This window comes from Vulpes vulpes, unplaced genomic scaffold (assembly GCF_048418805.1).
Source record: "Vulpes vulpes isolate BD-2025 unplaced genomic scaffold, VulVul3 Bu000000691, whole genome shotgun sequence".
NCBI lineage: Eukaryota > Metazoa > Chordata > Mammalia > Carnivora > Canidae > Vulpes > Vulpes vulpes.
This window is the reverse complement of record NW_027325696.1, coordinates 195,020-222,102: the sequence shown is the minus strand read 5'-3', so window position 1 is coordinate 222,102 and position 27,083 is coordinate 195,020. Positions and strand designations below refer to the sequence as shown.

The following is a 27,083-nucleotide window of genomic DNA, read 5'->3' as shown; positions in this document are numbered from 1 at the left end:
AGTTTACTCAGAAATCTCTGTGCCTTACAAGTTCTTTGCTAGCAAGCAGTAAATTAGGCATTTTGTTTCAGATGTTGAGAAATGGCCTCTTTTATGGAGAATAGCACATACAAATTTAAAAAACACAGTCTGGGATGCCTGGGTGGCTCAGCGGTTGAGCGTCTGCCTTCAGCCCAGGGTGTGATCCTCTGTCTATGTCTCTGCGTCTCTCTCTCTCTCTCTCTGTATCTCTCATGAATAAATAAATAAAATCTTAAAAAAATAAATAATAATAATAGCTGCCAGTAATTAAACACCAACATGACAGACATTGTAATAAGTATTTTACATCATGATCTTAATTTTTAGGACCACCTTACAAGATATGCATCACTGTCCTCTCTTCCCCACTGCAGACACTCAACAGCAAAGCTTAATATGCTCAAGGGCCAATTAAGGTCAAACTTAAAGCTCACAGTTTTTGTTTGTTTGTTTGTTTGTACTCCTGCTTAAAAGAAAAAAAGAAAAAAAAGCAAGACCTTAAAAGCTAATTAAAAAATTGGGATTCTTTTTTTCCCTCTGCAGGTTAGTGCATAGTTGAGTTTTCATGTTTTGGTGTAATTGTCATTTTACAGGGATTGATTCACTATTTGGTGCAGTTTTATCACTTTTACCAGTGGTTTTTGGTGACAGGATTGAGGTGATTTCTTTCTTTTTTTTTTTTTTTTTTGAAAATGGAGACAGTATTAAACAGGAAGTGGTGGCTGGAATCTTCGACGATATGATCAGGAAGCTGGATATGCTCAATTACTGAGAAACAAAATGAAGAAAATGAACAAAATTCAATATGATGCAAGAATCTATAGGTAGGTTTCAATCATGCGTTAGAGCTCCTGATTCTGTTCCTTCTGAGATTCACAAAAGTAAGTAAAGAATTTGTAAATGTGTCAGACTGAACAAAATGAAGTTTGGAAAACAAGTGCTTTTAAGATTATCTAAAATAGGGGTGCCTGGGTGGCTCAGCGGTGAGCGTCTGCCTTCGGCTCAGGTCATGACCCCGGGGTTCCGGGATCGAGTCCCACATTGGGCTCCCTGCTTGGGGCCTGCTTCTCCCTCTGCCTGGGTCTCTGCCTCTCTCTGTGTCTCTCATGAATAAATGAATACGATCTTTAAAGAAAAGAATATCTACAATACTTGATATGTGTAGGGTCAAGAACAAGTAGAAGAGCACTCAAAAATGATTTTTTAGCACATGACTGGAGCCAGGGTTTCTCTCTTCGGAGCAGGGAACAGAAGAGACCATACCAAGCTGTGGCAAAACGTACTAGCTAACTCTGTCTCCTATATTGCTGACGTTGAGGGTTATTGGCTACTGCAACAGGGCTACGCTATGATGTTTTCTGAATTTCTGTGGTTGAGTCGGGGCCAGGGGGCGGGTCCCTTCCTGGAATAACACCTGGTCAGACCCGGCTGTAGAAACAGCTTCCTGGGCTCCAGTCCTGCGTTCTTCAGCTGCACGCCTAGGGAAGACTTGTCTTCCGTTGACATTTCCACCACCTCCTATCCGCATTATTTTTGAGAACAAACTCCATTACGCGATAGAAATAGGGTAAGTTTAAAACGTCTACGAAGCACATAATACTAAAATAAATTGATTAAAACTACATCATCCTAGCTGTCAGCTTAACAAAACAAATCTTTGAAATGGATCATTAAATAGAGGAAGTTGCTTCATTGATTTCTTCAAAGTCTTCTTCCTGATCCGGCGACTGTTACTGAGGACACGGATCTGCCTCCGAAGGCTCCTCTTTTCATAAAATTTTTGACTTCCTACAGGTCACGTACTCCTGCTTTGGCAATTAGTTGTTGCTTAACAAGTCTTTATATTTATTCAGGCTTCTCTCTCTTAGATCAATAATCTGCAATTATGGGGGGGCGGGCATTGAATCTAATCGGTTATGTTCATTCTTATTTCTCCAGTATAGGGAAAGACACGGCCGCATTGATTTACTGGAAAAGGTAACATGTTGGCCATCAATAAGCTAGGTTTTAAGAGTCCATCTGAATAACAGTTGTGATTCTGGTCACATAAAAGGAATGCGAATTGAAATTCTCAAGACGAGATTGAGCCCTTAGCTCACAACTCCCATTATTGTTCCTTGGACTGTTGTACGTGTTTTAACTTGACCTCTAGCAATGCATTTTCATTCTCTTCTGGATCAATAACATATTTATGCCATAAAGACCATGTTGAGGCTGTTCTAGTAGAGACAAAGGCATATAGGTGTCAGGGGAAGAAGTTAGTGCTTGCTCTTAATACAGTCACTAAAAATTAGCATCAGAAAAAAAAAAAAAAAGCACCAGAAATTTCAAAGAGCCTCCAGTGAGTGGATGCTAACAGTATGATCCATGATTGATACCCAGCCACAAGAGCCATGATTTTCCCCTACCTACCTCTCTTACTCCTGACCCTGCCTAACCTGGAAGGGGTATTTGTGGGAGGGTGGGTACGCTTGCCTCCCAGGCAACTGGTGTGTTGCTTAAAACCCCTTTTTCAATCTAAGGGTAAGATTTACACGAATAATCAGTTTCAGATTATTTCCGGGTACCCAAACGCCAAGAAAAGTAGGGTTGCATTGTTTTAGGTACAGAGAGTCATTTTCAGAGTCCTGCTCTATCCAGAGGGATAGAGGTTCATGCATTTGGTATCTTCCCAATGTCCCCCTCTCCTTTTTAAACTTTGGTCCTTGAAAAAAGTGGCTTTTGGTCAAGAGTAAAACTTTGCGTACATTCGCGTAAGAAACGTCTTTCTGGGGACGACGTATTGTGCGAAGGTTTTCTTGTTTTTGTAATTTAAAAATCTGTAATTGTATGACTTCATCAATTTGGCCTTCCACTGACTCAGTTCTTGGGTTTCGGGCAGAGCTCACCGACGGAGGGTGCGTTTGGCTGCTATCGCTTCCTGGAGCTCCGCAGCCCCGTAGATGCCATCACACAGGTATCGGGACAGTCTTTATTTTGCTCAACACGGAGCCTGACACCACCATGAGTGAGGGCGACAGGAAGAGGATGAAGGAAGCAAGGAGAATCTCAGCCAGCCAAGTGGTTCAGGAAGACCGTTTCCTAACATTTAGAAAAATGTTTGGAGTTACGAATGGCTGTAGGAGGAATTCCAATCTGTTCCTGATTTTCGGTGCTGGCCAGTCTACCAGAAGAATTAAAGAAAAACCTACTCGGACCAGTGCAAAATTTGCTCCCATCAGACACAAAAAATGAGGCCTGGGAAGGAGAAGCAACAAGGCGGGAGCCAGGACCGGGCTGGGCGCTCACGGTGATGGGGAAAGCTGTTCCCACTCGCCTGTGGACTGACCCAGGCCAGGCTCTCCCCCGGGGGCTCCTCTCTGTTACTGGTCTACACTGGGAAGGAAAAATACAAAGTCTCGGGAGAAACCTACACAACCTGACACACCTCTTTCTGTATAAAAAAGGAGAGTTTAGCTACAGAACTGACAATTCTTAAGGGTTCAGAATATTTTTTTTTTAATCTCACTTTTATTTTAAACCACAACTGATGTTCCTGATTCTGATGTAGTTGATGGAAACGAGAAACATTTCTATCTCCCTGTATCTCATCTTTTATATATAAAGTCTCCTGGGATGATTTTCCTATCTGCTTCTTCCACATTTTGACTTGCTCTTTTTATTTTTTAAAAATTTATTTGTTTATTTTAGAGAGACTGAGCAAATGCACAAGTGGGAAGGGCAGAGAGAAAGGGAGAGAGACTCTCAAGCAGACTCCACACTGAGCACGGAGCCTAACGTAGGGGCTTGATCCCGGACCCTCAGGTCATGACCTGAGTTGAAACTGAGTCGGATGCTTAACCAACTGAGCCACCCAGGTACCCCTGATTCAGTTGTCTTAAAACAAAAATAATGTTTTGACCAGATGGTCACAGCGACACAACATGAGATTTTCAGAAGGTATTTTGGACCTTTTCTTTCTAAATACATGTAGTAAGAAGCAGTAAAATGCATTATACTAAGATATATGAGAAATGCCAAAATTAAAATAAGGAACGAATATTCCTTCCCAGGAACTTAATTAAAAACTTTAAAAATTCTTCATATGATCTGAAAGAGCAAAAATTCCAATTTGGGGGCCTTGGAAAGAAAGGATAAAATGAACATGAAAATGATTAAAAAAAAAAAAAAGGCCCATATCATTTCTCTTGAATTTCTTTAAGTTTCTCCTAATGAGTTTCTGGGCATGCCTCAGAGATGCCAAGCATCTGGCAATCATGAAGCCCTTCATGGCTGAACTGGCACCAGAGATGTGAGAAAATCATGGGCAAATTCAGCACGAGGGATAAGTTTGTGAGCCAAGACTAAATTAGCTACGTATTTATGCTTTGCTTTTCAACGGTGTCCATCCCGGTGTTGACCCTTGATTATCTATCTTTATTATTCTAGCTGCCAAGCAATTACGTACTTAACCTAGAAAAATAGACACGTGGGAGGGGAAAAGTCATGAATGCTAAAAGAGAGCTTTGAAAGTCTAGTCTTTACATATTAAAATTTTTTCAGATTTAATATCACAAGGATTTTAAAGTTTTTTGGTTATTGCCTTTTCCGGAAAGGAAATGTTTTAAGTTTCATTTGTTTTAATACGCCACTTTAGCCTTTGGGCTGCAATGCTTTTCTGTCCAGCATTGTTCTATCCTTCAATTTTAAATCTTCTCAGGGATATTCAACCTTAAGACTCCCAGTATTTTTTTTTTTTTTTTTAAGGCTTAATATCCTTAAAAGAGTTTATCATTTCAGAGTTAGGGAAAAACAGCCTTGTGACTCCTACGGAAGGAGTTGGCCAAATCAGAGTATAATGTCTGATTTTATTTTTTATTCTTTTTAATTTTTTAAAATAATTATTTATTTGAGAGAGAGAGAGAGCACATGAGGGGAGGAGCAGAGGGAGAGGGAGAAACAGACTCCCCGCTGAGTGGGGTGGGGTTGGGGGCCTCCGTCCCAGGACCCTGAGATCACGACCTGAGCACCATGACTTAACGAAAGGCAGGCGCTTAACCGACTGAACCACCCGGGTGCCCCTAATGTCTGACTTTAAAATGAAAAATTTTCCACTTACATTTTATTCTATGACCTTCCTACTATTTTTTCTATTTCTATTTTACTATTTTTTTCTAAGTGCAGGCGAGTTAGTCACCTGTGAAACCTTGGCATGTAATCTAACCTAAACTCTGTGTCTCTGAGAACCTCCGTTTTTTTCTCTTATACAGTGGATAAAAATACTAGTACTTACCTGATATGGTTGTCATGGGGCTTAGATGAAGAAATACGTTAGAACATTCAGCACAATGCCCGCCACAGAGTGATATTTAATATATGGTACATGATAGTTCTTACCAAGGTGACTGCAGCATAATCCAATAGACTACAGCTGTGAACGCAGAGATGTGAAAGGAGTCTAACATACAAATATCCTTGAAAATACTGTTGTTTTCAGCCATTGCAAAATTTTTAATAGCAATCCTTAAAGTGCTGGAGTAGTACCACTCGGAACTCGGGGAGATTTACGTTGGCTGTGACATGTTCTTCTAGCAATGACTCCCATATTTTTTGGATAAACGGACATTTAAAATTTGAGATTTTGGACACTGACGTGGCAAGAGAGAATTATCAAGTCAGTTAAATCCTACTTCTCGCCACTCAGAAAAAAAGAAAAGAAAAGAGAACAAAGAACAAGTCCAGATTTTACACTCCCACACATTTTGCCAAGGATGAGCCACTCTCAGGTCCTCAGGACAGAAACAGTAGGTAAAGAACAAAACGCTTTCTGATCGATGAGCAACTTTTGTCTAATTACTTTGCATGTCTAAAATATTTTATGTGTTGGAGGGCACCCAAATTTGTTCTCCTTTGGTGCTTGGGGCACTCGTGGGCATCCCCATGAATACTATTGATATTAGTTCACCAGAGAGCTATGGTTCAGTCACCGTTCAGTCTAAACCCATGTCTCCCACAGCATCTCTGAAGCAGCACAGTGGTTTCTGGTCACAGTAGTATCACAGCACTGATACCACACAGTTGGAGTATCACGGCAGTAACACAGGAGTACCTCTAGGCATAGCAATAAGATGAAAAAATATCTGATACATACAGAGACCTCAAGAAATACACTCAAATGGAGCTGGCTAAGACTTCACTACTTGTTTTCCTTTGATTCCCCATTCCATTAATAGTTCAATTTTTAATTTTCCATTCTCACTCTATCTGGCCCAATGACTACTCATTTCAACAAAATGTAGTACTGATTTTTAAAAGCATTCACTGTAGAATGAAATATAAACCCAAGAAATAATCGTATAATTTTCAGAGGTATTTCAGTAAATCCTGCAGCCCGGGCTGATAATTCCATTACCATTTTCATTTCCTTAGGTTGTTTTTCACTGAATAGTAATTGACTTAATATATTCAACTGTTATATATATTACATTCAATTATATATTTTATTATTATACAATAAAAACCTGAATTTGAAAATTTAGAGGATTATTTATGCTCTCCGTGTGATAATAGGTAGATGTATCTGTATGTTCTAAAATCTCAGATTTTAGGCAAAAGTGCTATAACTTGGGGTAGTCTGAAAATGCATCTCGTGGGAAGAAGATACCAATGAATTTACACACGAAAGACATCCTACATCATTTCACATTTGACAAGAAGTATAGAAGGTTATGACGTTTTCAGGTACATTAAACAATTGTGTTAGTCTTTCATAAGATCAACAACCTCACAAATGTTTACTCCCTACGGGGTTGCATGAGGTTCTTAAAGCAAGTAGAGAAGCAAGCAAGTGATCATGATTTGTACTGATGATATGATTGAACATAATATTATGGAGTTTGAAAATAATTTCAGGTAAGATGGATATACGGATGGATAATGTAAACATCTGTTAATTCCAGGTGAATAAATCTTTTTCTTTTATGGAAAAATTAGAGTAGCCCTTTGCAGCTATGTAAGTGGATATGGTTCCCTCCTTTGGTCAGGCCACCTTCCCTCGGCTCTGATAGGTATTCCCTGAACTTCCTGTCATCATATTCATCCTCTTATATTTCCTCATAAAGAAATAGATTCTCTTCCTTTCTTCTTTGAGATTTTCAACTTCCTTTTTACCAGTATCTTCTTATCAGCCTTCCAATGTGGTCAGAGGTCTGCCATCTTTAATATTCCTTTTGTCTTTCTTCTATCCCTCTTCAGAGTCTACCATAATACTCTCATTCCTTTCTTGAATTTTCGAGGTTTCTATGTTTATCTACTCCTTACTGTAGGTTCCAATGGATTCCACTCCATCAGTTAAATAAGCTCCTTTTGCCAAGGCCACCAGCGACCTCTCTGTTTCTAAATCCAAAGAGCCTTTAGTTATACTTACCTTGTTTGATTTTTTTTTTTTTTTTGGCACCACGTAACACTGTTGGCCACTCCCTACTTAAAACTTTATTTCCTTTTAGTTTTTCCTTCTTGTTTCCTAGTGATCATTGGAATTGAAAGCCCTATCTATTCTACTGCAACTGATTAGTCAAAGCCAATCATGATTTTATTAGACTTGCTGGGGGGTGGGAAGTCCTCAGCTATTTTGAATCAGTGAGATGTAAGAAGAGGTTTGTTGAGGGATTTGGGAGGTTTTGCTTATCAGAGACAGCTGTTAGGAACTTGGTTCTCTCCCTTGACTGATTTGAAAGAGGAAGCTTGTATCTCCATTTGTCATTGGCAGCCAACTTAAAATAATGAGAGAAACCAATTTTAGGATAAAGCCAACAGTATGGATAGAAGATCAGAGAGAGAGAGAGAGAGAGAGAGAGAAAAAAAACAAACCTAAGTATTTAGGTTAAATAACTGGAGGCTAACTCTAATCTTGATAATTAGCTAAATATTCACCTAACATTCAAGGCTGTTTCCCTTGAATTTTCTATAATGTGTGGCAGAAATAACCCTACTGATAAAATCTTTGATTACTCCTTCTCTGTTCTTCTAAGAACATCCCTTAAATGTTGGCGTTCATGGAGTTCTGTGTCATCCATCTGTCTCACTCACAGCTCAATCGTGACATGTATTTTGATGATTGCTAAGTTTGTATCTTCAGCTAAGATTTCTTTCCTGAACTTCAGATAAATATATCCAAATACCCACTAAGCATTATCACTCCGATACCCTAAACCTCCCTCAAATCAACACATTTAAAACTTAAACTACCCTCCTCTCCTCCACCTTTACTTGCAATCTCAGGGAATGGCACAACATCAGTCCCTTGTCTAAGTTGGAAACCTGTGTGTCAGCCACGGAGCTTGTATCTATCTCCTCTATCCCACGTCCAGTCAATCACAATATCATGTTGGCTCGCCTTTGAAGAAGATACTGAATCTATGCATTTTGCTCCCAACCACCGTAGATCACAAAAGAAGCTTTTTACCTGGTTCCAATGCCTTCAGTCTTTCTATTCTACAATTCCTTCTCTGTAAAGCTATCAGAGTGTTCTTTAAATGAAAATTTAATCTTGGCTTTCCCCTGTTTAAAACACTTCAATGCTCCCCTTCTCCTTTCCTTCAGAATAAAGTGCAGTGTGATCAAACTTCTGTTTACCTTCCTGCCTTATTTTACATCACTCCTCTCAACTTCAGTTTCTTTACTAAAAAGGCGCCCTTCCCAGATACTCTCAGAGCCCTATATCCCAGCTTTATAGCATCAATCACACTGTTATGTTTTTCTGCTATGCTTAATACTGCCCAATAGGTAGACTAATAACATGTGTAACACATACAAATAAGATCATTAACAATAAATAATTTTAGGTAAAATAATTTGATAGTTAATATGCATTTTTTTTTAAAAAAAGCAGCGGAAAGTAGTCATCAGGAGGAAAATCATCACCTAGATTACAAGTAAAGAATATGATTATACATGTAAGTTATGAAGCACAATTACAAAATAAACACTTGTGTACTTAAGAACTAAATGTAAGAGCCACAATTTGGCCTAAGAAACAAGACAGTAGCAAGAATAATGCAAGTTTCCTCACTGATCCTACCCCTGCCTTCCCTTCAGAAATAACCACAATCATAAATTTTGTTAACCATTCCCTTATAAAAATAGTTTTCTGACTCATGTACTTATGCCTAAACAATATATTTTTAGTTTTGCTTGTTTTTGAGATTTATAAATATGAGTTTTGATGTGTTCCATCTTCTGAAACTTGTTTTTTACTCAAATTATGTTTCTAAAGTTTATACACATTATCATAATTATGATTAACTAATTTTCACTGCTATAAAATACTCTTCTTTGTGAATAACAGAGCTTATTTACATGCTTTCCTGGTGCTGGGCATTTGGGTTTTTCCAGTGTTCTACTGTTGTAAACATTACAAGTGTCTTGAATAATAGCTCACGAGGGTAATTGTTGGAATGTAGGGTATGTGCATGTTCAGCTTCGTAAGATAATTTGATACCATAGTGATTGTGCTTTTTATTCCTATAAGAACCATAAAATGGTTTCCATTGCTCCTATACTTGCAAACAACTTACATTTTTCAGACTTGACTTTTGTGATTAATAGGTATAAAATAGCATCTTTATTCTTGCATTTCTGGTTGCCAAAAATATTTAGTTTTTAAAAATATTTATTTACTATTCCAACTCCCTTTGTATTTTACCATTCTTTTGTATTGTGCTGTATGTCTTTTCTTATTGAGTATATGAGTTTAAAAAAATATATTCTGGAATACCCATCCCTTGTTCCTCATATATGTTGCGATCATCTTGTGCTTTTCTTTTCATTCCCTTCATGGCAGTTTAACAGGTGGTATTATAATTACCTACTTACCACTTAGGCTACCTCAGTAGACTAAAAGGTCTTCAAGGTAAGACACCATCTTACTCATTTTTGTTCCCCAGTATCTAGCAAGTGCTCAATACCTAGCTGAGTACATACAGTTGCTCAATAAGGATTTATTGAATGAATGGGTGAATGAGCTGCTGTGACTTTAAAAATGGTCAATCAACCTTTTCTAGTCAAATTTCATTTTACACAAACTGGCTACACACCATACTGCTGAGCTAAAGAGGGTCATTCCTGTACTTGCACTTTGAAGGTGGGAGCCCGGCACTGGTAAGAGGTGATAGTACCTGCAGAGAGGTGGCAGGATATTGTCTACAAAAATTTGTTCCCAACTCTGAACATTTGGGAGTGTTCATTTCTCATTCTTTTCGATGTACCTATAGTTAACTAGACTCCCTATAGTGGGATAATATTTAGCCTAAATTTATTACAAAATTAGAAATGATGCTAAGACACAAGATATGGATTACATATTACAATGGATGCACAGGTTTCATGGGTTGTGTCATTAATTTGAAATTGGTTACCTTTTTAGTAATGGTGTCCGGAGGTACATCCCGCCTCCCAAGAGGATAAGGATTCCATTGGCCACTAGGAGATACATCTTCTTGTCCATTGTCTAAAATGTTGCTTTGCTGGGACGGGGTCTATTGCGAAAATGGTATGGCATTCTTTAGTGATGTAATAGAAGTTTATCATAGTTTTCTGAAAAGAGTCCCTAGTAACTATGATAAGATTAATTTTGCTTAATTGCAGCAAAACAAATATCCTGAACTGGAAGTATTATTATACACTATTTACCCCATAAGAATTCTAAATTGACAGCTTTTGGACGCAGTGAGAAATTCAATTAAAATAACCACCTTAGAGTTATTTACTGAATTTTAAAGAAAAGTTTAGATTATTTACAGTACCTGAATAAAAAAAATATAATCAGAATAACATCAACCAATTCTTTAAAATCACAACATTTAAAACCTGCTCAATTCATTTCTTTAGTATGATCTTACCATTTAGAATATAAGCTGAAACCACCTAATGCATAGTATATAACTTTCAATATTCCAACCACAACTTAAACAAATTTTATAAGGCTGTACGGATTCTGGTAGAACATGCCTTGCACACTAATCCAAAACAGTGTTAATAGTAGCATAGTGTAGATTTATGGTTCTATGACATTACCTACGGAATCGCTTTTGGGGAAATATGAGAGGAACATAAAAAAATACTGTGCTATTAGAATCACAGCATAAATAAATGACTGTTTTGATTCTGAATTTATTTATATAGATCATTTGTGCTTTAAAGTTCAAAGTCGTCATATATTTTAGCGGATTTACTGCTTATTACTTTTAATAAATAATAATAATACCCCCTTTATTGTTATTAATATTAGATACTGGGGTGGGCTCGCTGGTCTGATCTGAGTAATAGCAAGTGATTGATTACACACCATCAGAAAGACAGCTCCAGCGGAGGGATACAGTACTAGTCTGTTTTTCCTGTGGAAGCAGATCAACTTTTCTGGAAGACTTTCTCCTGCCCTAACCTACAGGCTATCCAGGCACTCCTTGATTTCCTGGGGAAATCTTATGTGGGTGAGAAATTACGCTCAGTGTTTCCTACACCATTTTCTGTATATGTTTTGAAGGGTCCCTATGGATAAATAAAGCCTGGTTGGAGGGTGTATGTGCAGCTCTTCTGTGTGAGGAGCTGCCCAACCCCAGGAGGGGAGAACTGGGCCATTCTCGTCACAATGTGGCACAGTTGAGCTGCTTGGCAGCCCTCATCTGGTTACACAGAGTGGTCCTAGTCGTTTTTTCTTTTTTTTCAAAAACAATTATATAACCATCCAATCTGCATTCTGACTGCATGCATTTATAAAAAGGGATTGCTTGGGACTGTTTTAAAATAAGATTATGACCCTAGATGAAGTTCTCCTAAGGTCTCATGGACATAATGAAAAGTAAGGAGGTAACTCAATTTTCTTCTTGTACTTTGGTCATATAAACTCCTTTCTCATGGGTCTATCAGAAGTGTGAAAAAAAGAGAAAAAAAGTAGTGCATCGAAGCATCAAGGTTAGCTAGGAATGAATTCACTTGTGTTTGTTTGAAAAATCCCATGTAGGTAACACATTTAAAGTACATACTACTTGAAAAAAAAAAAAAAAAACAGATAGCTACTTAATGCCTGTCTGTCTGTGTTCATTAGCTAGGAATGAATTCACTTGTGTTTGTTTGAAAAATCCCATGTAGGTAACACATTTAAAGTACATACTACTTGAAAAAAAAAAAAAAAAACCAGATAGCTACTTAATGCCTGTCTGTCTGTGTTCAAGTATTAATTTCTTAGTCTTTTCCTTTTTCAGATGAACATGTTTGCATATGCCCTCATACAATTTTTCTGGACATTAAAATATGACAAGTCAAATCATTAAAATTAAGCAGTTAAAATAGAAGTATTTAGGGTCAGCACTACTGGCAAGTGCTCTTTTGTTTATTTTTGGTTTAAATTGATGGTTTAAACTAATATCCATGTCATTCTGGCTTTATTTCTTTGCCAGTGAAGTAGGATAATGAATGTGTTCATCTGGCTAGGTGTGTGTGCAAAATCTATTTTTGAGATGCGGCCAAAATGTAGTGCAGTTATCTTTTTCTTTTTTTCCCCCTCCATAGCATCCTCCTCTCCTCCCCTATTTCCTGCACTAGTCTTGCTTCTGCTGCCCAGATGTGACTCCCAGTCACAGAGAACAACTGAGAATTGCAGAATTCTTTCTGGTGTTAAAAAAACAAACAAACGTGAAAACCCTTTAGTCAAAAATCCTGATATCATGATGGTGTAGGCTCTTCACTGGTTTAGGAATCAATCTTTCTCTTTCTAAAATTAGAATTAGCAACCACACCGATTCTACATCACAGGGGTCAGAGAAAACATAAACATGCAGACACATGAAAAAAATCCTTTCACTAGACATCAAAATTAAAACAACTTCCTGAAAGCAATTTCCTTTCTTCATTTCAAGAGTGCTGTGGCCTGTTTGTTTTTTAACAAGTGAGGTGCCCTGGGGGCTTAAGTTTGGAGAAATAGAAAGACTGTGAAAGCCGTTTATTAATGCTGGGTTGGGGTGGTCCAAAAGAGAATTATACAAATGGGTTCACAGTCTGTCTCAAAAAATGTATAGCTATTTACAAAAAAACTGTACTTTTGATAAAGTGCTACTGAACTGTACATAGATGCAGTTGCTCAGTTGTTAAAATTCTTTAAAGGATTAAAAGGAACAACTGAAAAATATACCCCCCCCAAAAAAGAAATTCTGTAGGTCTTTAAATAGTTTAAAATCATAGAGAAAATGGTCACTATGATTTATGAAAAATCAGAAATTATATTTGTTAAGAAATACACAAATGCTAGTTTTGCTGAAGGAATACAGTCCTGGAAATGACTGTGGACATTTGTAGATTTAACATTTACGTTTTCGACCACTGGGAATGACCATGAGGGACTACTGGAAGAAGTAATTTCTGATTTTGCTGAGACGTAAAATGTGCATGAATATCTGTGACATATATGCCACGGGTGTGAGTGTGTGCATGCATGTGCTTACGTGTGTCCATATGTGAGTCTGTATAGGTGTAGGAGTCACATCTATGAATAAATGGGCTTAGTGAGTCTGGTAGTTTTGCTTTGGTTAGCTAATTAGTGGGTGCACCGAATGCTTGGCAAATTATACGTAGTACATTAAGCTGGAGAAGTAATACGAGAGGGGTATTAGCATTTGGCGCATTGCAAAGGTCTTGGGATGTATGCCTTAAGAACTCAAGGATCTGTCTCGCTTAGTAATTGGCATATAGTTCACGAAAGGCATTACCACGGATTCAAAAATGTCTGAAAAACAATTTTCCCTGAAGTATTTCTAGTGAAAATTATGGTTATTCATTTTCTGCATATATTTTTTAAAAAAAATAGGTATTACGAAGACCAAGGTATGCCAAATTTCATAATAAATGGTTATGATCTCAAGGGTTGTAATGTAACATTTAGATGGTTTTTAAACCAGCATTTCACTATTTCATCTGTACGAGTCCTAACATTATTATTTTGGTAATTTTAGCCATTGTCCATGAGGACTTATGTGGATTTACAGGTTGGAGGTTTTTTTTCATAATTAGAAGGATAAGTGAATCTTTCTTGAGCGATAGGTAGCCAATAATAAATGCAGCAGAATCAATAGAAACTACAGGCAGAAGTTGCCCCAAGGTGCTGCATAAATCTTGCTTTGCTTTAGGTGGGAAAAAAATGGAATTAAGTAAGTAACCTTTGAGATTAGGGTGAATAAATGCATAGCAAACGTTGCTACCATTTGACCCTGAGTCATCTGCATAGATGCAGTAAGAAAGGGCAGAAGAAATTTTAAGATAATTTAGGTGCACACATTTCTATCCCATTTTCTCTAATCCAAAAAGATAGTGTATCAACTAATAAAACACATAGCAAGGCCATTTTCTTCCAGGCAAAATTCTACGAAAAGATGATTTAATACATATATTTCCATAATTTCAACTCCCCTGCCCCTGGAAGTGTGATTTATATTAGTGTCTGTTGCAATATGCCAATAAGCAGTGGGCGCTGCGCTGTGATACGAGGTGGTGGGAGTTAGAAAGGAAGGAACAAGTAAAACAAGGTGTCAGCTCCTCCAACATGGGGAGATGGAAGCGACCCCACTCTACTGGGGTTTCTTCCCCAGCCCCACTCGTCTCTGGGTTGCGGGAGCAACAATGACCTAACCTGTGACTTTCTTCTGCTCACGGTCTTTGGCCTTTGGCTGCCCTCGAGCATGTGTCTCGGTCATACGAGTGCCCAGAGATGCGGGTGGGTGTTGAGGTGCGGGGCTCAGCATGAGCATTCAGTACGCCCTGCCACCCGCCACCTGCCACCTGCCACCTGCGGCACGTGGGGCCTGGTGGGGGTCACGCTAGGTCCTGGATTGGCTAATGTGCCTGCTGTGTTTTCTTCTCTCCATCCCACAGAATCTATTTTTCTGGGTGATTGTGAAGACGACGTGAGAGGGTCAGTATGTGAGAGGGCGCCATCGACTGCGAGGGGTGGTGTTCCCTGAGGGGCCAGGCCTTGTAGCTGGGCGAGAGGGCTGCATGGCACAGGGGAGACAGCGGGGACCTGGGCGCCCCGCAGAGCCCGGCGCAGGCTCTGCCTAGACACGACCCCGGGAGCTGTGGGCTGCGACAACGGAGCAGGACGCAGGCTCCAGGCCCGGACCATGCAGGGACACCTCTCCTCGGGAGGCGGGCGTGAAAAACCGCGTTTAAAGTACCTAATGGTACCAGGTGCACAGTAGGTTCCCAATAAATCCTAGTCTTTATACTTCTGGCAAAATATTTATTCTACCATTAATCTGGTTAATAAAAACGGCAATTTGAACTGACATTTTACGATATTATATTTCCGTCTAATGACATACAACTTCAAGACAATAACTAGGCTCCATTACAACAGAACACACCCGAAGAAGCACACGGAACCATTCATAATGTCATAGAAAGTTGCCTTAGATGCTTTTTGGAGAGGCAGCGAATAAATGATAAATGGATAAATGAATGAATAAATAAATGAATAGGTGGAAAATGCTAATAATGTTATGATTTGATCGTTGACTTCTGTATCTTAAATGTTCTGGTTACAAGTACTATTAAAGTTTTTAGGAAATTAGAATAAACATCAATGAATGAAAACATGAAAGGAAATTAAATGTTAAAAGAATTCTGTTGTATTTCTCGACTTTCTGCTAATATCTTACCAGGCTTCATAAAATCACCATCGCCTACGTGATTTACTGTGTACAGCCCAGGAAGCCTACGTGTGGCTTGTAATCCGTGGGAAGTGTGTGCAGTACTTGACCTGGCGTGTAGTAAACGGGGACAAATCCGAAAGCTTCCAAGCCCGGAAAAGTCTGGGAGGGCCTTTCCTTTCCATCTACGTAAATACTCACTTTGCAAACCGGAGTAGAGATTCTTCCATCTTCGTTCGCAAACGGCTATTTTCTTCATAGGTGGATGATAAACTTGTTTAAAACTTTTGAGAAAAAAAAAAAAAAATGACGGGGCACGTTTGGTGACCTACACGGAAACTCAAACCAGAAAAACCAAATGATCCGCCGAGTGAGGCCCGAGCTAGCAGAGACCGCGCAAGCGGAGGTGGAGAGGGGCTCGGAGTCACGGAGGCGCCCTGGCCGGGTTTACACCTGCAGAACGACGGGCTCCGTGGGACGGAAAATACGAAAAAGTGCTCCTTTCCCCTAACCGCCAGAGCGGAGGCTTGACAAGCAGAGCGTGGGGGAAGGAAGGGTGTGGGTTCAGCCCCCCAATGTTCCTGGAGGAGCGGCTGCCCCCCCATGTCCAGTGCTGAACTGGTGATGATACGTGAAAATATTTATTTAGATTCCTTGGGACATCCCGGGCTGGGGGTGGCTCGCACCGTCACTTAGGAAATTTATAAATAAAAACAGCTCCCATATTTCTTTGGGAGAATGAACGGTTTCATCAATTTTATTTACTGAAAACGCTTGTTTATCAATTACTCTTATTTTCAACGCAGTTCTCATGGCTGACGAGCATTTAGAGACTGCAAAGAAATCTTAAACTGCTGATGCTAATTTTTATCATCTTAAGTAGCAAGACAAAAATGTTGCAATGGGTTTTGATGCATTTGTAAGCCCAAGGAAAATAATTATTTTCTCCCGGTGAGACGGGTTCAGGGAAACTGAACCTCAGCCGTAAGGCCTGTTAGGAATGGTCAGTGGAGCCAAGAGAGGAAAAATTTAAAAGCGGTTGCTCTAAGACTTGGCAGAAAAACCAAAGGGATTTTTGAATTAAAGAAGCTCCTCAGAGGAGCTGTGTCTGAGCACGAAGATCAAGGGGCAGAGACTGAGCGTGGAAACCATGGGAGTAAGTAGAGTCTGGAACATTCTGGACACATCAGGCCTAGCGCTGAAAGTTTGTAGGGCTTACAGTGATAGTTTGGGGCCATAAAATCCTTTAGGGGTAATGGAGTAATTGTCCTGTCTGTATCCCTTTTCCTCCCTTGCCTTCTCTTTTCTCTCCCTCTCTGTCTCTCTCTCTGGTGTGGACAAGAACATAGTGAGGATAATTCATCTTGAGAGGGAATCTTTCAAAACTTGAGTTATATTGGGTTTGCAGTTGAAGGTTGCTTCCAAAGAGGATTCCTTTAGGTCATCTCTGTCCAACCGAGGAAGGTTGAAAAGTCTAAATAGTGTAACTCTGTACTATTTTTCTGGCATAGATTATTTTAGAGCTGCGGTAACCGTTCATGAACCCCTTTTCTAGGGCACCCCAAGCAAGACCAGGAAATCAATATGGGAAATCAATATGGGAGCACCCTAATTTATATTTGGGGCCTTTGAGGAAGAGTGTTTCAAATATGTTATCACGTTTCCGACTCTGGATGAATCTATATCGTTCTAGAGATGGAGGAGGGAAAAGGGGCCAAACATTATGCGAAATGAGGGGCTCTCCATAGGATGCGGGGGTGCAAGCAACAGCTCCTTCCCCATCAAGATCTCCCTGCGTCGCTAACTGAAGTTTGAAACTCAGCCTTCTGGTGTGAGGGTTGGATTTCTATCAATTGCCAAGCCCTCTGGGTGCGGGGCCTCTGAGCCGCGACGCGGGAATCCGTGAGGGCAGAGGTGGGAGCCCCGGGGTGGGGGTCGTGCTGGCCTGTCCTGGCTGCTGGGACCTCCCTGGATTCGTGTCCCAGTCCTGCGCTCGGCGATGGCGAGTGTCTGGCGTTTGGCCACAGGAGCGGTTGTGTCACCGACGCGGGCACCCCCGCGAGCCAGGCCTCTGTTCGTCCCCCACCTCAGGTCCCGCCCCAGGGGACCGGGGACGGGAGAAACAACATTAGAAAGTTCTTGACTTTGTGATTTTTAATTTAGTTAGTTAGTTAGTTAGTTAGTTAGCTTGTCCATCGCCCACCCGCCGAGAAGCCGGCGATGGAGCGGCCTGGCCGTAACCGTGGCTTCACTGCTCTCCGGGGCACACGGGCCTGAGGCCTTGGCCTTGCACGTCGCCAGGGCGGGCGTCTGCTCGCTGTGTTCACGGCCCCGCCCTGCTGGCACCGCTCCCTGGCCCTCGGCCTGGCCAGGCTCCTGACCGCATTACGCGCGTCGTCGTGCTGACACAGGGTGGGAAACCGACTCACCGGTGGCCATCAGAATGTCACTAAGACAGAGGCGTCAACCAACCGAAACAGGGAAAATGCACGTGCTCAGCTGTGCCTGAAGAAAAGAGCAGAATGTTCCTTTGGCGGTGGGGGGGCCTCTCCCAGTGTGTGTCGTGCGGGCGCGAGGCCTGTGCGCCTCCTCCTGCGGGAGTCCGGGAGCAGGTGCCTGCTGGCCAGGCCGCCAAGCTCTCCTCGTGCTGCCCCCCGGGGGGGCTCCCACCGAGCCAGGGGCTGCAAGGGGCACGGGGGGCGCCGGCCACTTCCCTTCCCAGTGGGGCTCGGTCCCTGCGGCCCCGCCGAGGCCGACGCTAATCCTAGCTCTGCGCTCTGAACGCATCAGCGAGGGGGGACGGGGCTATGTCCAAAAGAGTTCAAAAGAACGTATGTTTACAAACCTACACACACACAAAAGAAAGGAGGACAGACGATAAAAGGAAAAGAAATGGGTCCTGAGAAAATGAGCCGTAGAGCAACTCAAAAAGCCATGGATCTGCTCAATCCAAAAAGCAAAGCCGTTAAGCAGGAACCCGAACGTGGTCGCGGCCCGAGCGCTCGCCAGCGGCTGAGAGCTCGGGCTCTGCGGTATTTGCCCTTGTGCTTTTTTGGCCTCGGAGTCTTCCGAGCGGGCTCGTATGTACAGCCTACACACAGTAAGTGAACAAACGACATTAATCGGCTTTGGTATGCTGACACATGTAAGGCAGTCCATACTTACTTTCTGGAGAGGTAGTTCTTGGAGATCAAATTTAGACTTAGTCTGCAAGTTTAAAGTCATGCTTCTGCCTGCATGCATTGCTGAAATACCTCCATAGGGCAGCATGCCAAGGTTAACTGTGTTGTGTTTGTAAGCAGCATTCTGAGTAGAGGAAATAATCATGTGACAGGGTGTGAACACATGCTCAACAAACTGATCATTACATGAACATGTTTAAATTCATAACATTTAACTTTAAGCGGGCAAACGGTAACTTTCCTCTCCACATGCACTTGGTCACACGGAAGCATACAGTCAACAGTGTTAGTTATGCACGTAATGGGCACCATCCAAACTACAGAGAAGACAGAAAGCAAGGGTACAGTCTGCTTTACATCTGCTGCTGCCTCAAAGGCATCCCACCTGTCTCTCGGATGTCACGACAGTCGTGACTCTGGACAGATGCTGTTCACTAGTCTATTAATTAAAAAAACAAAAAACAAAAAACAAAAAAAACAAAAACAAAAAAAAAACAAAAACAAAAAAACAAAAAACAACAACCTCCAGACAGCGAGGTCTTATCAGATTTTGCCAGCTCCGAATCTCACGGTCTCTTTCACACAGTGAGATGAGCGCATACAAAGGACAAACGCCAGCTTCTAATTCTGCCTTAAAACAAAGGCACTCCAAGGTTGGAGCCAAAATCAGCGTCCTTCGTTGCTCGGGCTATAGACATAATTATAGGAGCTCAGAAAGAGAGCTGGTCAGGAAAAAAAAAAAAAAAATCATTCAGCCTAACTATCGGCTAACTGAACTGACTGATTAATCGAACCAGTCAAATAAATTGTAGGTGGATCCAAAGTTTCTGACTTTAGCTTGTTTGTTTCTTAAAAGTCACATTTTGAACTGGAGGAATTCCATAATGAAGCTAAAAGAACTGTGATCTGAACTACGGATGCTCCTTATCCAGTGCACCTAAATACCTAGGGAGCACCCTGGTGCTACCCGCATGGTGCCTGCCCTCCCACGGGTGCATCTCAGGGTGTTCCAAGGGGCTGACAGCTAGTCAACCTTTCTTCTACAGAACTTCATACGTATGTCCCACCATCCAATAGGTTCCGTTAGCACAATCTCCACTTTCCACCTCTCATCAAAAGGCAGTAATTGCCAGTATTTGGCCCTTTTAAATAATTCTCTTATTTGGGGGGGGGGGGGGGAATAGAAATCTACCCCAGTTAACTCAGTAAACTTTCTAACCACTCCGCATTACTGAGCAACAGCAGCAGGCGGCTATTCTAGTCGGGGGGCGTCGTGTGCAAAGTCATGACTTTCGCTGAGCTCAACTGAAAGACTATTCTAGGCCTGGTGTGCTTGTTTGCTACGGGTCCTCGGCTGTTTCATCCAGAGGTTTCTCGTTGTCACCATGCCGAACGAAGCTGGAAAGGACCCTGAACGTCTCACTCTGGCACCGGAATGATTAAGGTTTAAAATCACTCCAGCCTAGGCCCCTCTCGGCCCCTGTCGGAGAGTAGCGGTCTGGGGCACGGGGGTTCAAGCTGGACACTCCCTCGGTCTCGGTGGGACTGTGTGGTGGAAGCAGGAGGCCTGGGGTGAGGCTGCAGGAGAAAGCAGCATCTTGGGTCCACGGCGGGAGTCGGGGCTGCCTCTCCAAGGCTAACGGCGGCCGAGCCCCTGACCCCGCATTAGCTTGGGCCGTGAAGCCTACCCGGCGTCCGGGCCTCTCGGCAGTTCTGCCTTACGAGGGGCGGACAAGATCTGGTAGTTTCCAGTATGACTACTGGGTTTCCGGGTTTAAAGCCTCAACTAGAGGAGACACACCGCATCTCTGGTGCAGCCCGACTTCGGACGGGGTGTCAAGTAGCACAGCGACCTCCAAACTACTTTTACGTAAAAAGTCTGTGCTTTGCTACCCTGAATTCATCTTTTTGAGGAGCTGGGAAGTTTTAAGTAAGATTCAGCTTGAATAGCCCCATAATACGATGGGGGGTGGGGGATAGGGGTAGGAGGGAGAGGGGTTACCGGGGAAAAAAACAAGAGGAAAAATCTCTCGGGATCTAGTGACTTGAAGCGATGTTCTGGGGTGACCTAACTCCTTGGAATTACATAAGAAGCAATGGAATATACATTGAAATTGCTCCGGAAGACCAAGGGCCCACCGGGGGTAACTGCAAACAAGCAGGGGGAGCGAGCAAACTCATCGAAAAGGAAAGTGTTGTCCCAGCAGCAGGAAACACGCCTGGGTTTAGTTTTAGGGACCTGGATCCGGGACAGCCCGGGTGCAGACTTCCGCGCCCCTGCCCTCCCCCAGGCCTGTTTTCCTCTCTCCCAATTCCTGCTCCAGCTAGAGGAGCAGCTCTGATCAAAGGAGAGCAACCACTGCTCTGAGAAACCGGCAAATAAACGATGGTACCAAATGCTTAGCATCTCGCCTTCTTTTTCGTGCTTTGTTTTCACTCACTCCTCTGTTGCCTCAGTTTACTAGTCAGTGTACACAATGCTCCGGAGAGCTTCTTAGAACCCTTCTTGACTAGTTCATCTTACCCTGTTACGTATGGTCGTGTCTACACGAGGCCAGAGTTCCCAAACTGTACTGTATTATTTGGCCCCAAATATTTTCGCCCTCCAAGTTATCTGTCTACATGGAGGGCATAGGTTGAGGTAAGGCATGGTGACAAGTGACCAGGTGTCTCCCACTGACAGCCAGTCATGAGGCTCTGATGAGGCTCCCTTCAATGGGACTGAGCACACCTATTTGAAACAGACATTCTGATGAAAGATTTTGCAAGGCAGAACCAATTTCCACATTGAAAAACTAACACCCGCCCCCACAGTTAGCCGTTCACTTGTCCCTAAAAGTAATTGTTTTCTTGTCATGTAGACACGACCTACAAACAATATAATCATGTAAAAAAAGAGTATACCTAAAAAAACACAATATTATTCAGTATTAAGGAGATATAAGTGCAGTGACCTGTGCTTTTACCAGGACACCCAATAAAGTAGTAAAACTATTGAGCGAAACTTTCTAATGATATATTATTACCCAGATCCCCGATTTGCACTAGGTATTTAAACTCTGGAAAACAAGAACAAAAGCCCCCTATTTTCACAGAAAGGACCTTAAGAATCTAAGATCAATGCAGAGCACGCAATTTTGCCCTCTACACCAAAGCCACAAATTACACTCGGTGATAATGGTCAATTGATCATAGCTCTAGAAAATAAAATATCGGATTTCTCTTAAGGAGATATGAACGGGCAACAAAAGTAATTCTAGGCTTTAAAGCAATACATATATACAAACTATATATATATATATATTTTTTTTTTTTTTTAACTCTCCTCAATCAGTATGGATTCCGTGCTGTATTGTGACTCAGTCTGTAACTGAATCGGGATTAATTTCCTTCTTTCGGTTGCACTATCCACACAGAACCTGTACCCTCGCAGTCGTCATAAAGACAGCATCTATTTTTGTTGCCTATCGTATGCTCTGAACGTAGACATCTCTTTTTGTGTAAAAATCAGCGTCCTAAATGGCAGGATTCTTTTTTTTTTTTTTTTTTAATTAAATACAGTACCGTGTAGGAGGGCATTCGATCTCTGCTTATTTTATTTTTCTGTTTCTTGCTGGGAAGATTATTGCTCATTAGAAGTAATAACTTCAGCAGTCCCATTGCGGTAACCGTATGGCATGTAGTAAGCACGTTGGGCCTGCCTTTGCTGTAAGCGAGTCTGTGCAGGAAGGGGCTGAGATACCCACTTCGTATAGATTCAATCGAAATCAGACTCTTTGGGTCACTAGAGAGCAGTTGTGCGTCCTAGGAGGGGCATCCGCCTCAACGGCCCGGCAAGCAAGTGAAGCGCCAGCCCACGTAATGGAGTCGGGTTCTTTGTCCCTAGCAATACTTAGGCTCGATTTGCTAAGTCATGCACCTACGGGTCAGGGACTCTGGAAGAGAAGAGCATTAAACAATACCCACGAGAGACTCTTATGATCAATTGCCCCGCAACAGAGAGAGACAGAAAATGCTCATCATCTATCCGGTCATGTAGTTCATGCTTCACTACATGTGCTGAGAAAGGCCGATCAAGGAAAACTAAAGGCAGGAGGGATATTCTTACAGAGAAATGCCAGGCATACCCTGTCTAACCTTCTAGCTTCTATATGTCTAAGCAGCTGTTGTCTCCAGTCTGCAGGCATTTTACCACAGCTCTCCTCTCCTTTCACAGGAGTGGGCCTCGTCTTTATATCACTGTTATCTGATGGCTTGTCACCATAGTTACCCAAGTCATAGTCAGATGGTATTTGTTCCAAAAGAGCTGCCAAAGTAGGCCTAGCTGAGACTGGCCTGGTTTGAGAGGCCCCGTAACTCTCTGTACTGTAGCTTCTCGCAGACAGCGGCCTCCTCTGGGTAAGGTTTTTAACCGGAAAACTTCCCGCCTGAGCTTTCACTTCTTGGTATGAAGGGTGTTCATCTTCGTACCTGCCATTCCTTTTCAGGAACTGGGACTCAGTCACTGAAACGCTGCTTTGGCGATCCGGCCCTCCCCTATACGGGGGCCTGCCGTACCTCTCGGGCGGAGGCAGCTCCTGAGGTTCACTGACCCTGCGGAACATGCCCATTTCCGTGGAGCTGGCCAGGGAGTCGGCCCTCCCCAGGAAGCCCGCCCTGGCGCCCTGGCTGGCAAACTGGGCGCTCGCCACGGCGTCCTCGCTGACCGACGGCTGCGAGAAGGAGGACAGTGGCTCCACCGGCGGGTAACCTCTGTGGGCTCTGGGACTGACCAGGTCCTTGGCCGCGCTCCTGCCGGGCTGCGGCACGTACTCAGAACTGTGCGGGAAGGGGGGCGGCAGCCTCTTGTCGGCCTTCACTTGCACCGCTCCTTGGGGGTTGGAGCTTTGGTCAAACTGATAGACCTTTCTAGTCACGGAGGCCTTCTGCTGCTGGGGCCCTTTGCTGCTCCCGTACGTGAGCAGCTCGTCGTCCAGCATGGGGACCGACTGGCTTCGCGACATGCTGGACATGCCGTGCTCCGGCCCCAGCAGCTTGTCCGGCCGCTCGTGGCTGCCCAGGTGGTCGCTCCCGGCAGCATCGTTTTCCAGGGGGATGTTGTACACCTTGTACGTGCCGATGTCGATCTCATCGATAACTCTGCGACTTCTTGAACTTGTTGGACTCGATGTCCTTCAGCAGCGGGGAGAGCCGCTCTGTGCTTTTGCTGATGGAAACGACGCCCTTGGACGCCTCCGGGCGGCAGTGGATCTGGGAGAAGACGCTGCTGAGACTCCTGTTGGGGTTGGGGTCGTGACAGTCCCACGGCGCCCCCGGGGAGAACGGGCCCCGGAGCTCGGCGGGGTCCTTGACGTGCTCCTTCCTGGCGGGCAGCGGGCTGCTGGAGGGGGCGGCCTCCAGTTTGGAGGGGAAAGCGGTGCTGTCTTCGAAGGGGCGAGGGGTCCTGGTCCAGTTCCGCCAAGGGTTGGAAGGAGGCACCTCCGTCTCCGGCGTGTGTCTGTGCGCCGCCTGCTGCAGTTCCAGGGGGACGCCCACGATCCTCTCCTGCCTCATCAGCGGCCCGCGGCCGTGCGAGGACGCGCTCCTGGACTCGGAGCCCAAGAGAGGGTTGTTGCCGGCGCTGTCGCCCGCGGCCTCCTCTGCCACGAAGCCCGTGTTGTCCTAGCGGGAGCCGTCAGGCCAGTTGTCGGCGAAGGCGCCGCTCATGGGCAGCCGGTCAGGACGCTGCGGTAGGTTCCCCGGGAGCACAGCCTCCTGCTGGCTGAGTGATGGCTTTGAGTCGAGGGGCTGCGGGAAGGACGGTGCAATCCTGTGAAGACAGTGGGAGGGAGACATGAGAACCAGCAAGGCCCGGGGCTTTGCCGGGGAGACGCCAAGCCGCGAGCGCCACGCGGCCTGGCCTAGGGGACGGCTCGCCCGCAGCCCCTCGGCTGGCCGGGCGGCGCCAGTCATGCCCCCGACCCCCGAGCCCAGCGCTTTGCCTTCCTCTGATTTCTATTTCCTCCTTGGAATCATCACCTCCTAACAGCGTGTACACACGCTACCATTGTGTATGGTCGGGCGGCCGCCGCCGGACCGGACACTCACGAGGGCCGAGATGTATTTACGTATTTACTTTTCCTCTCCAGGCCTGGCAGAGCGCCTGGCACAGTGTAGGTGTCAAAATACACGTTTGTTGGATGATGCGATGAAAGAGAGAGAGAGAGAGAGAGAGAGAGAGAGGTCCTCAGTAAAGGTCCCGACCTTGTCTGATAATCAGAATCACCTGATTCTTGGTCCCCCTCCCTGGAATTTCTGGTTCAGTCTCTTTCCGAACTACCGGTCAAGGGTCTGCCTTTCTTATAGATCCTCGATCTATCTAATGAACCCAGATTGTCTTCAGATAACATTTACTTGAAGGCCAGGTACTGAAAACACTAAACCCACGCACGGTACAGGGAGCACGTTCTCCCAGGATGTAAGTTATATTATACCAGGACTTTTGGTCATTGGCTTGCTTATACCAGTGCCTCCAGCATTTCTAGAAGGTGCTCGTTTCTCTAGGTTTATTCTCACCACTTGCACACTCATAACATTGGATTATATATTTGCCATCAGCAAGAGAAACACTTTTCAGCGCTTTGGCTAATTGAAAAGTAGGACATTTAGGAGGAACCTTCCAAAGTACCTCATTAATCTCAGCTTCCATCACAAATAATGGACTTATAAACTGAAAGAGTCAAGATTTGTATCATGGGCACCGATAGGTAGAAATCGTCATCCATTCACTACCAGAGAATGCATCGCTGACACCTCTGAGGTTATCAGCAAGCCGTGAGGAAGAATCATGGGCGCCCACACCACATGCTGCTGGATTTGCTGTTTGCACTGTAACCCACAGCAACAAGGCACAAAACAAGAGAATCCGCACTGGGTGATTACTACCTCACTGGGTCACTCTTATCGTGCTCTTTGGCTTTTGGCTTTTACCTGTGAAACGGAAGTATGGTAGAGTAGGGATCATTTTGGAAAGATTAAATGCTTTTGCTTACATCCTAACTTTTCCAGGTGGTGATAAAACAAGGGTGATGATGACATCGACGGTGATGACAGCAATGAGGATTTTATTGAATGTTTACTCCGTACCGGGCACACAGGTGCTTCCCACGCATCCTAGTTTATTCCGTAAGCCCATTTTTGGATGGGGAGATGCCCACGTGTGTCATAAATAAGTAGTGGGCAAACAGGATTCTTGGTTTCAGCTTTTCAAGATTTCTGTCCCTATCATCTCAAACGGATGATCTCCTGCCATCTCTCCCTTAAACAACGGGTTGCTGTATAAAATGGATTCCTCCTCTCCTGGAAAGCCCAGGGGGACCGTGTTTGCTTATCTGCCCCTTCCAGCTGTCTTCTACACCACTCATGTGCTGAACGCAATTCAAAAACTAAGATCCCGTTTTTTAAAAAGTTGCTGAAAGTAAGCACTTGGGAACAGAAAGAAAGGGAAATTCTAAACACACCTGTTACCCCATAAAGAATTATGTACTGCATCTTTAGTTGTTGTCTGCAAGGACCCCACTTTAACCCGGGTGTTAGAGGATCCTGAGGAAGCCTGGGAAGGCGAGTAGTCTGAGTTAAGTGCCTGAGGAAACACTGTTATCCAGACAGTGAGTTTTGTCAACTTCAGACTCATCAGTTGATTCTGAAACGTAAAGGGGAAAATGCTACAATGCTATGAACACTGACAGTAAGAAACACAGAAAAGCAAGTATGAAAACCCGAGAGCGTAACGATGTTGGGAATATATAGTTGTCAAATACTTCGATAGACTATGGTGTGTCATACGTTACAACTGGTGATTCATCATGCACATGCATTTGTGGCATATTTTCCACATCAGGTTCACAGTGTTACCTTTTTTGTCCTTCCCTAGCAGAACAAGTTTGGGTGGGTACAGAGGGGTCTCAGCTAATGAAGGGTGAAGTTCCCCAATCCTCATTTCATTAGCTGGATGAACAAAAGAATCCTGAGAGATATAATAATATAGGACAAGGAAAGTAAACATTTAAACATTGGTTAACCAAGATGGCAACATCTTTATTTGGCTCAGATTTAAAGATGGGGCTCTAGGATTTAAGTCCCTGTGGAGCACGGGGAGAAACGAATCACGTGTTTCTCTGAAGTCAGTACTAGGATGTTTTGTCTTTCTAATTTAAATGAGTCCATT

General features: G+C 43.4%; 1 protein-coding gene across 1 annotated transcript in view; it reads right to left on the bottom strand.

The window, feature by feature from the left end:
• Positions 1–27,083, bottom strand: part of LOC112912909 (leucine-rich repeat-containing protein 7-like) — a gene marked incomplete at its 3' end in the record, with an annotated part of 122,052 nt that overhangs the window by 11,736 nt on the left and 83,233 nt on the right. Inside the window, 7 exon segments of the mRNA XM_072745170.1 lie at positions 10,416–10,535; positions 18,861–19,001; positions 23,005–24,012; positions 24,014–24,686; positions 26,377–26,492; positions 26,494–26,558; positions 26,771–26,882. Coding sequence (XP_072601271.1) covers positions 10,416–10,535; positions 18,861–19,001; positions 23,005–24,012; positions 24,014–24,686; positions 26,377–26,492; positions 26,494–26,558; positions 26,771–26,882 — 2,235 coding nt within the window.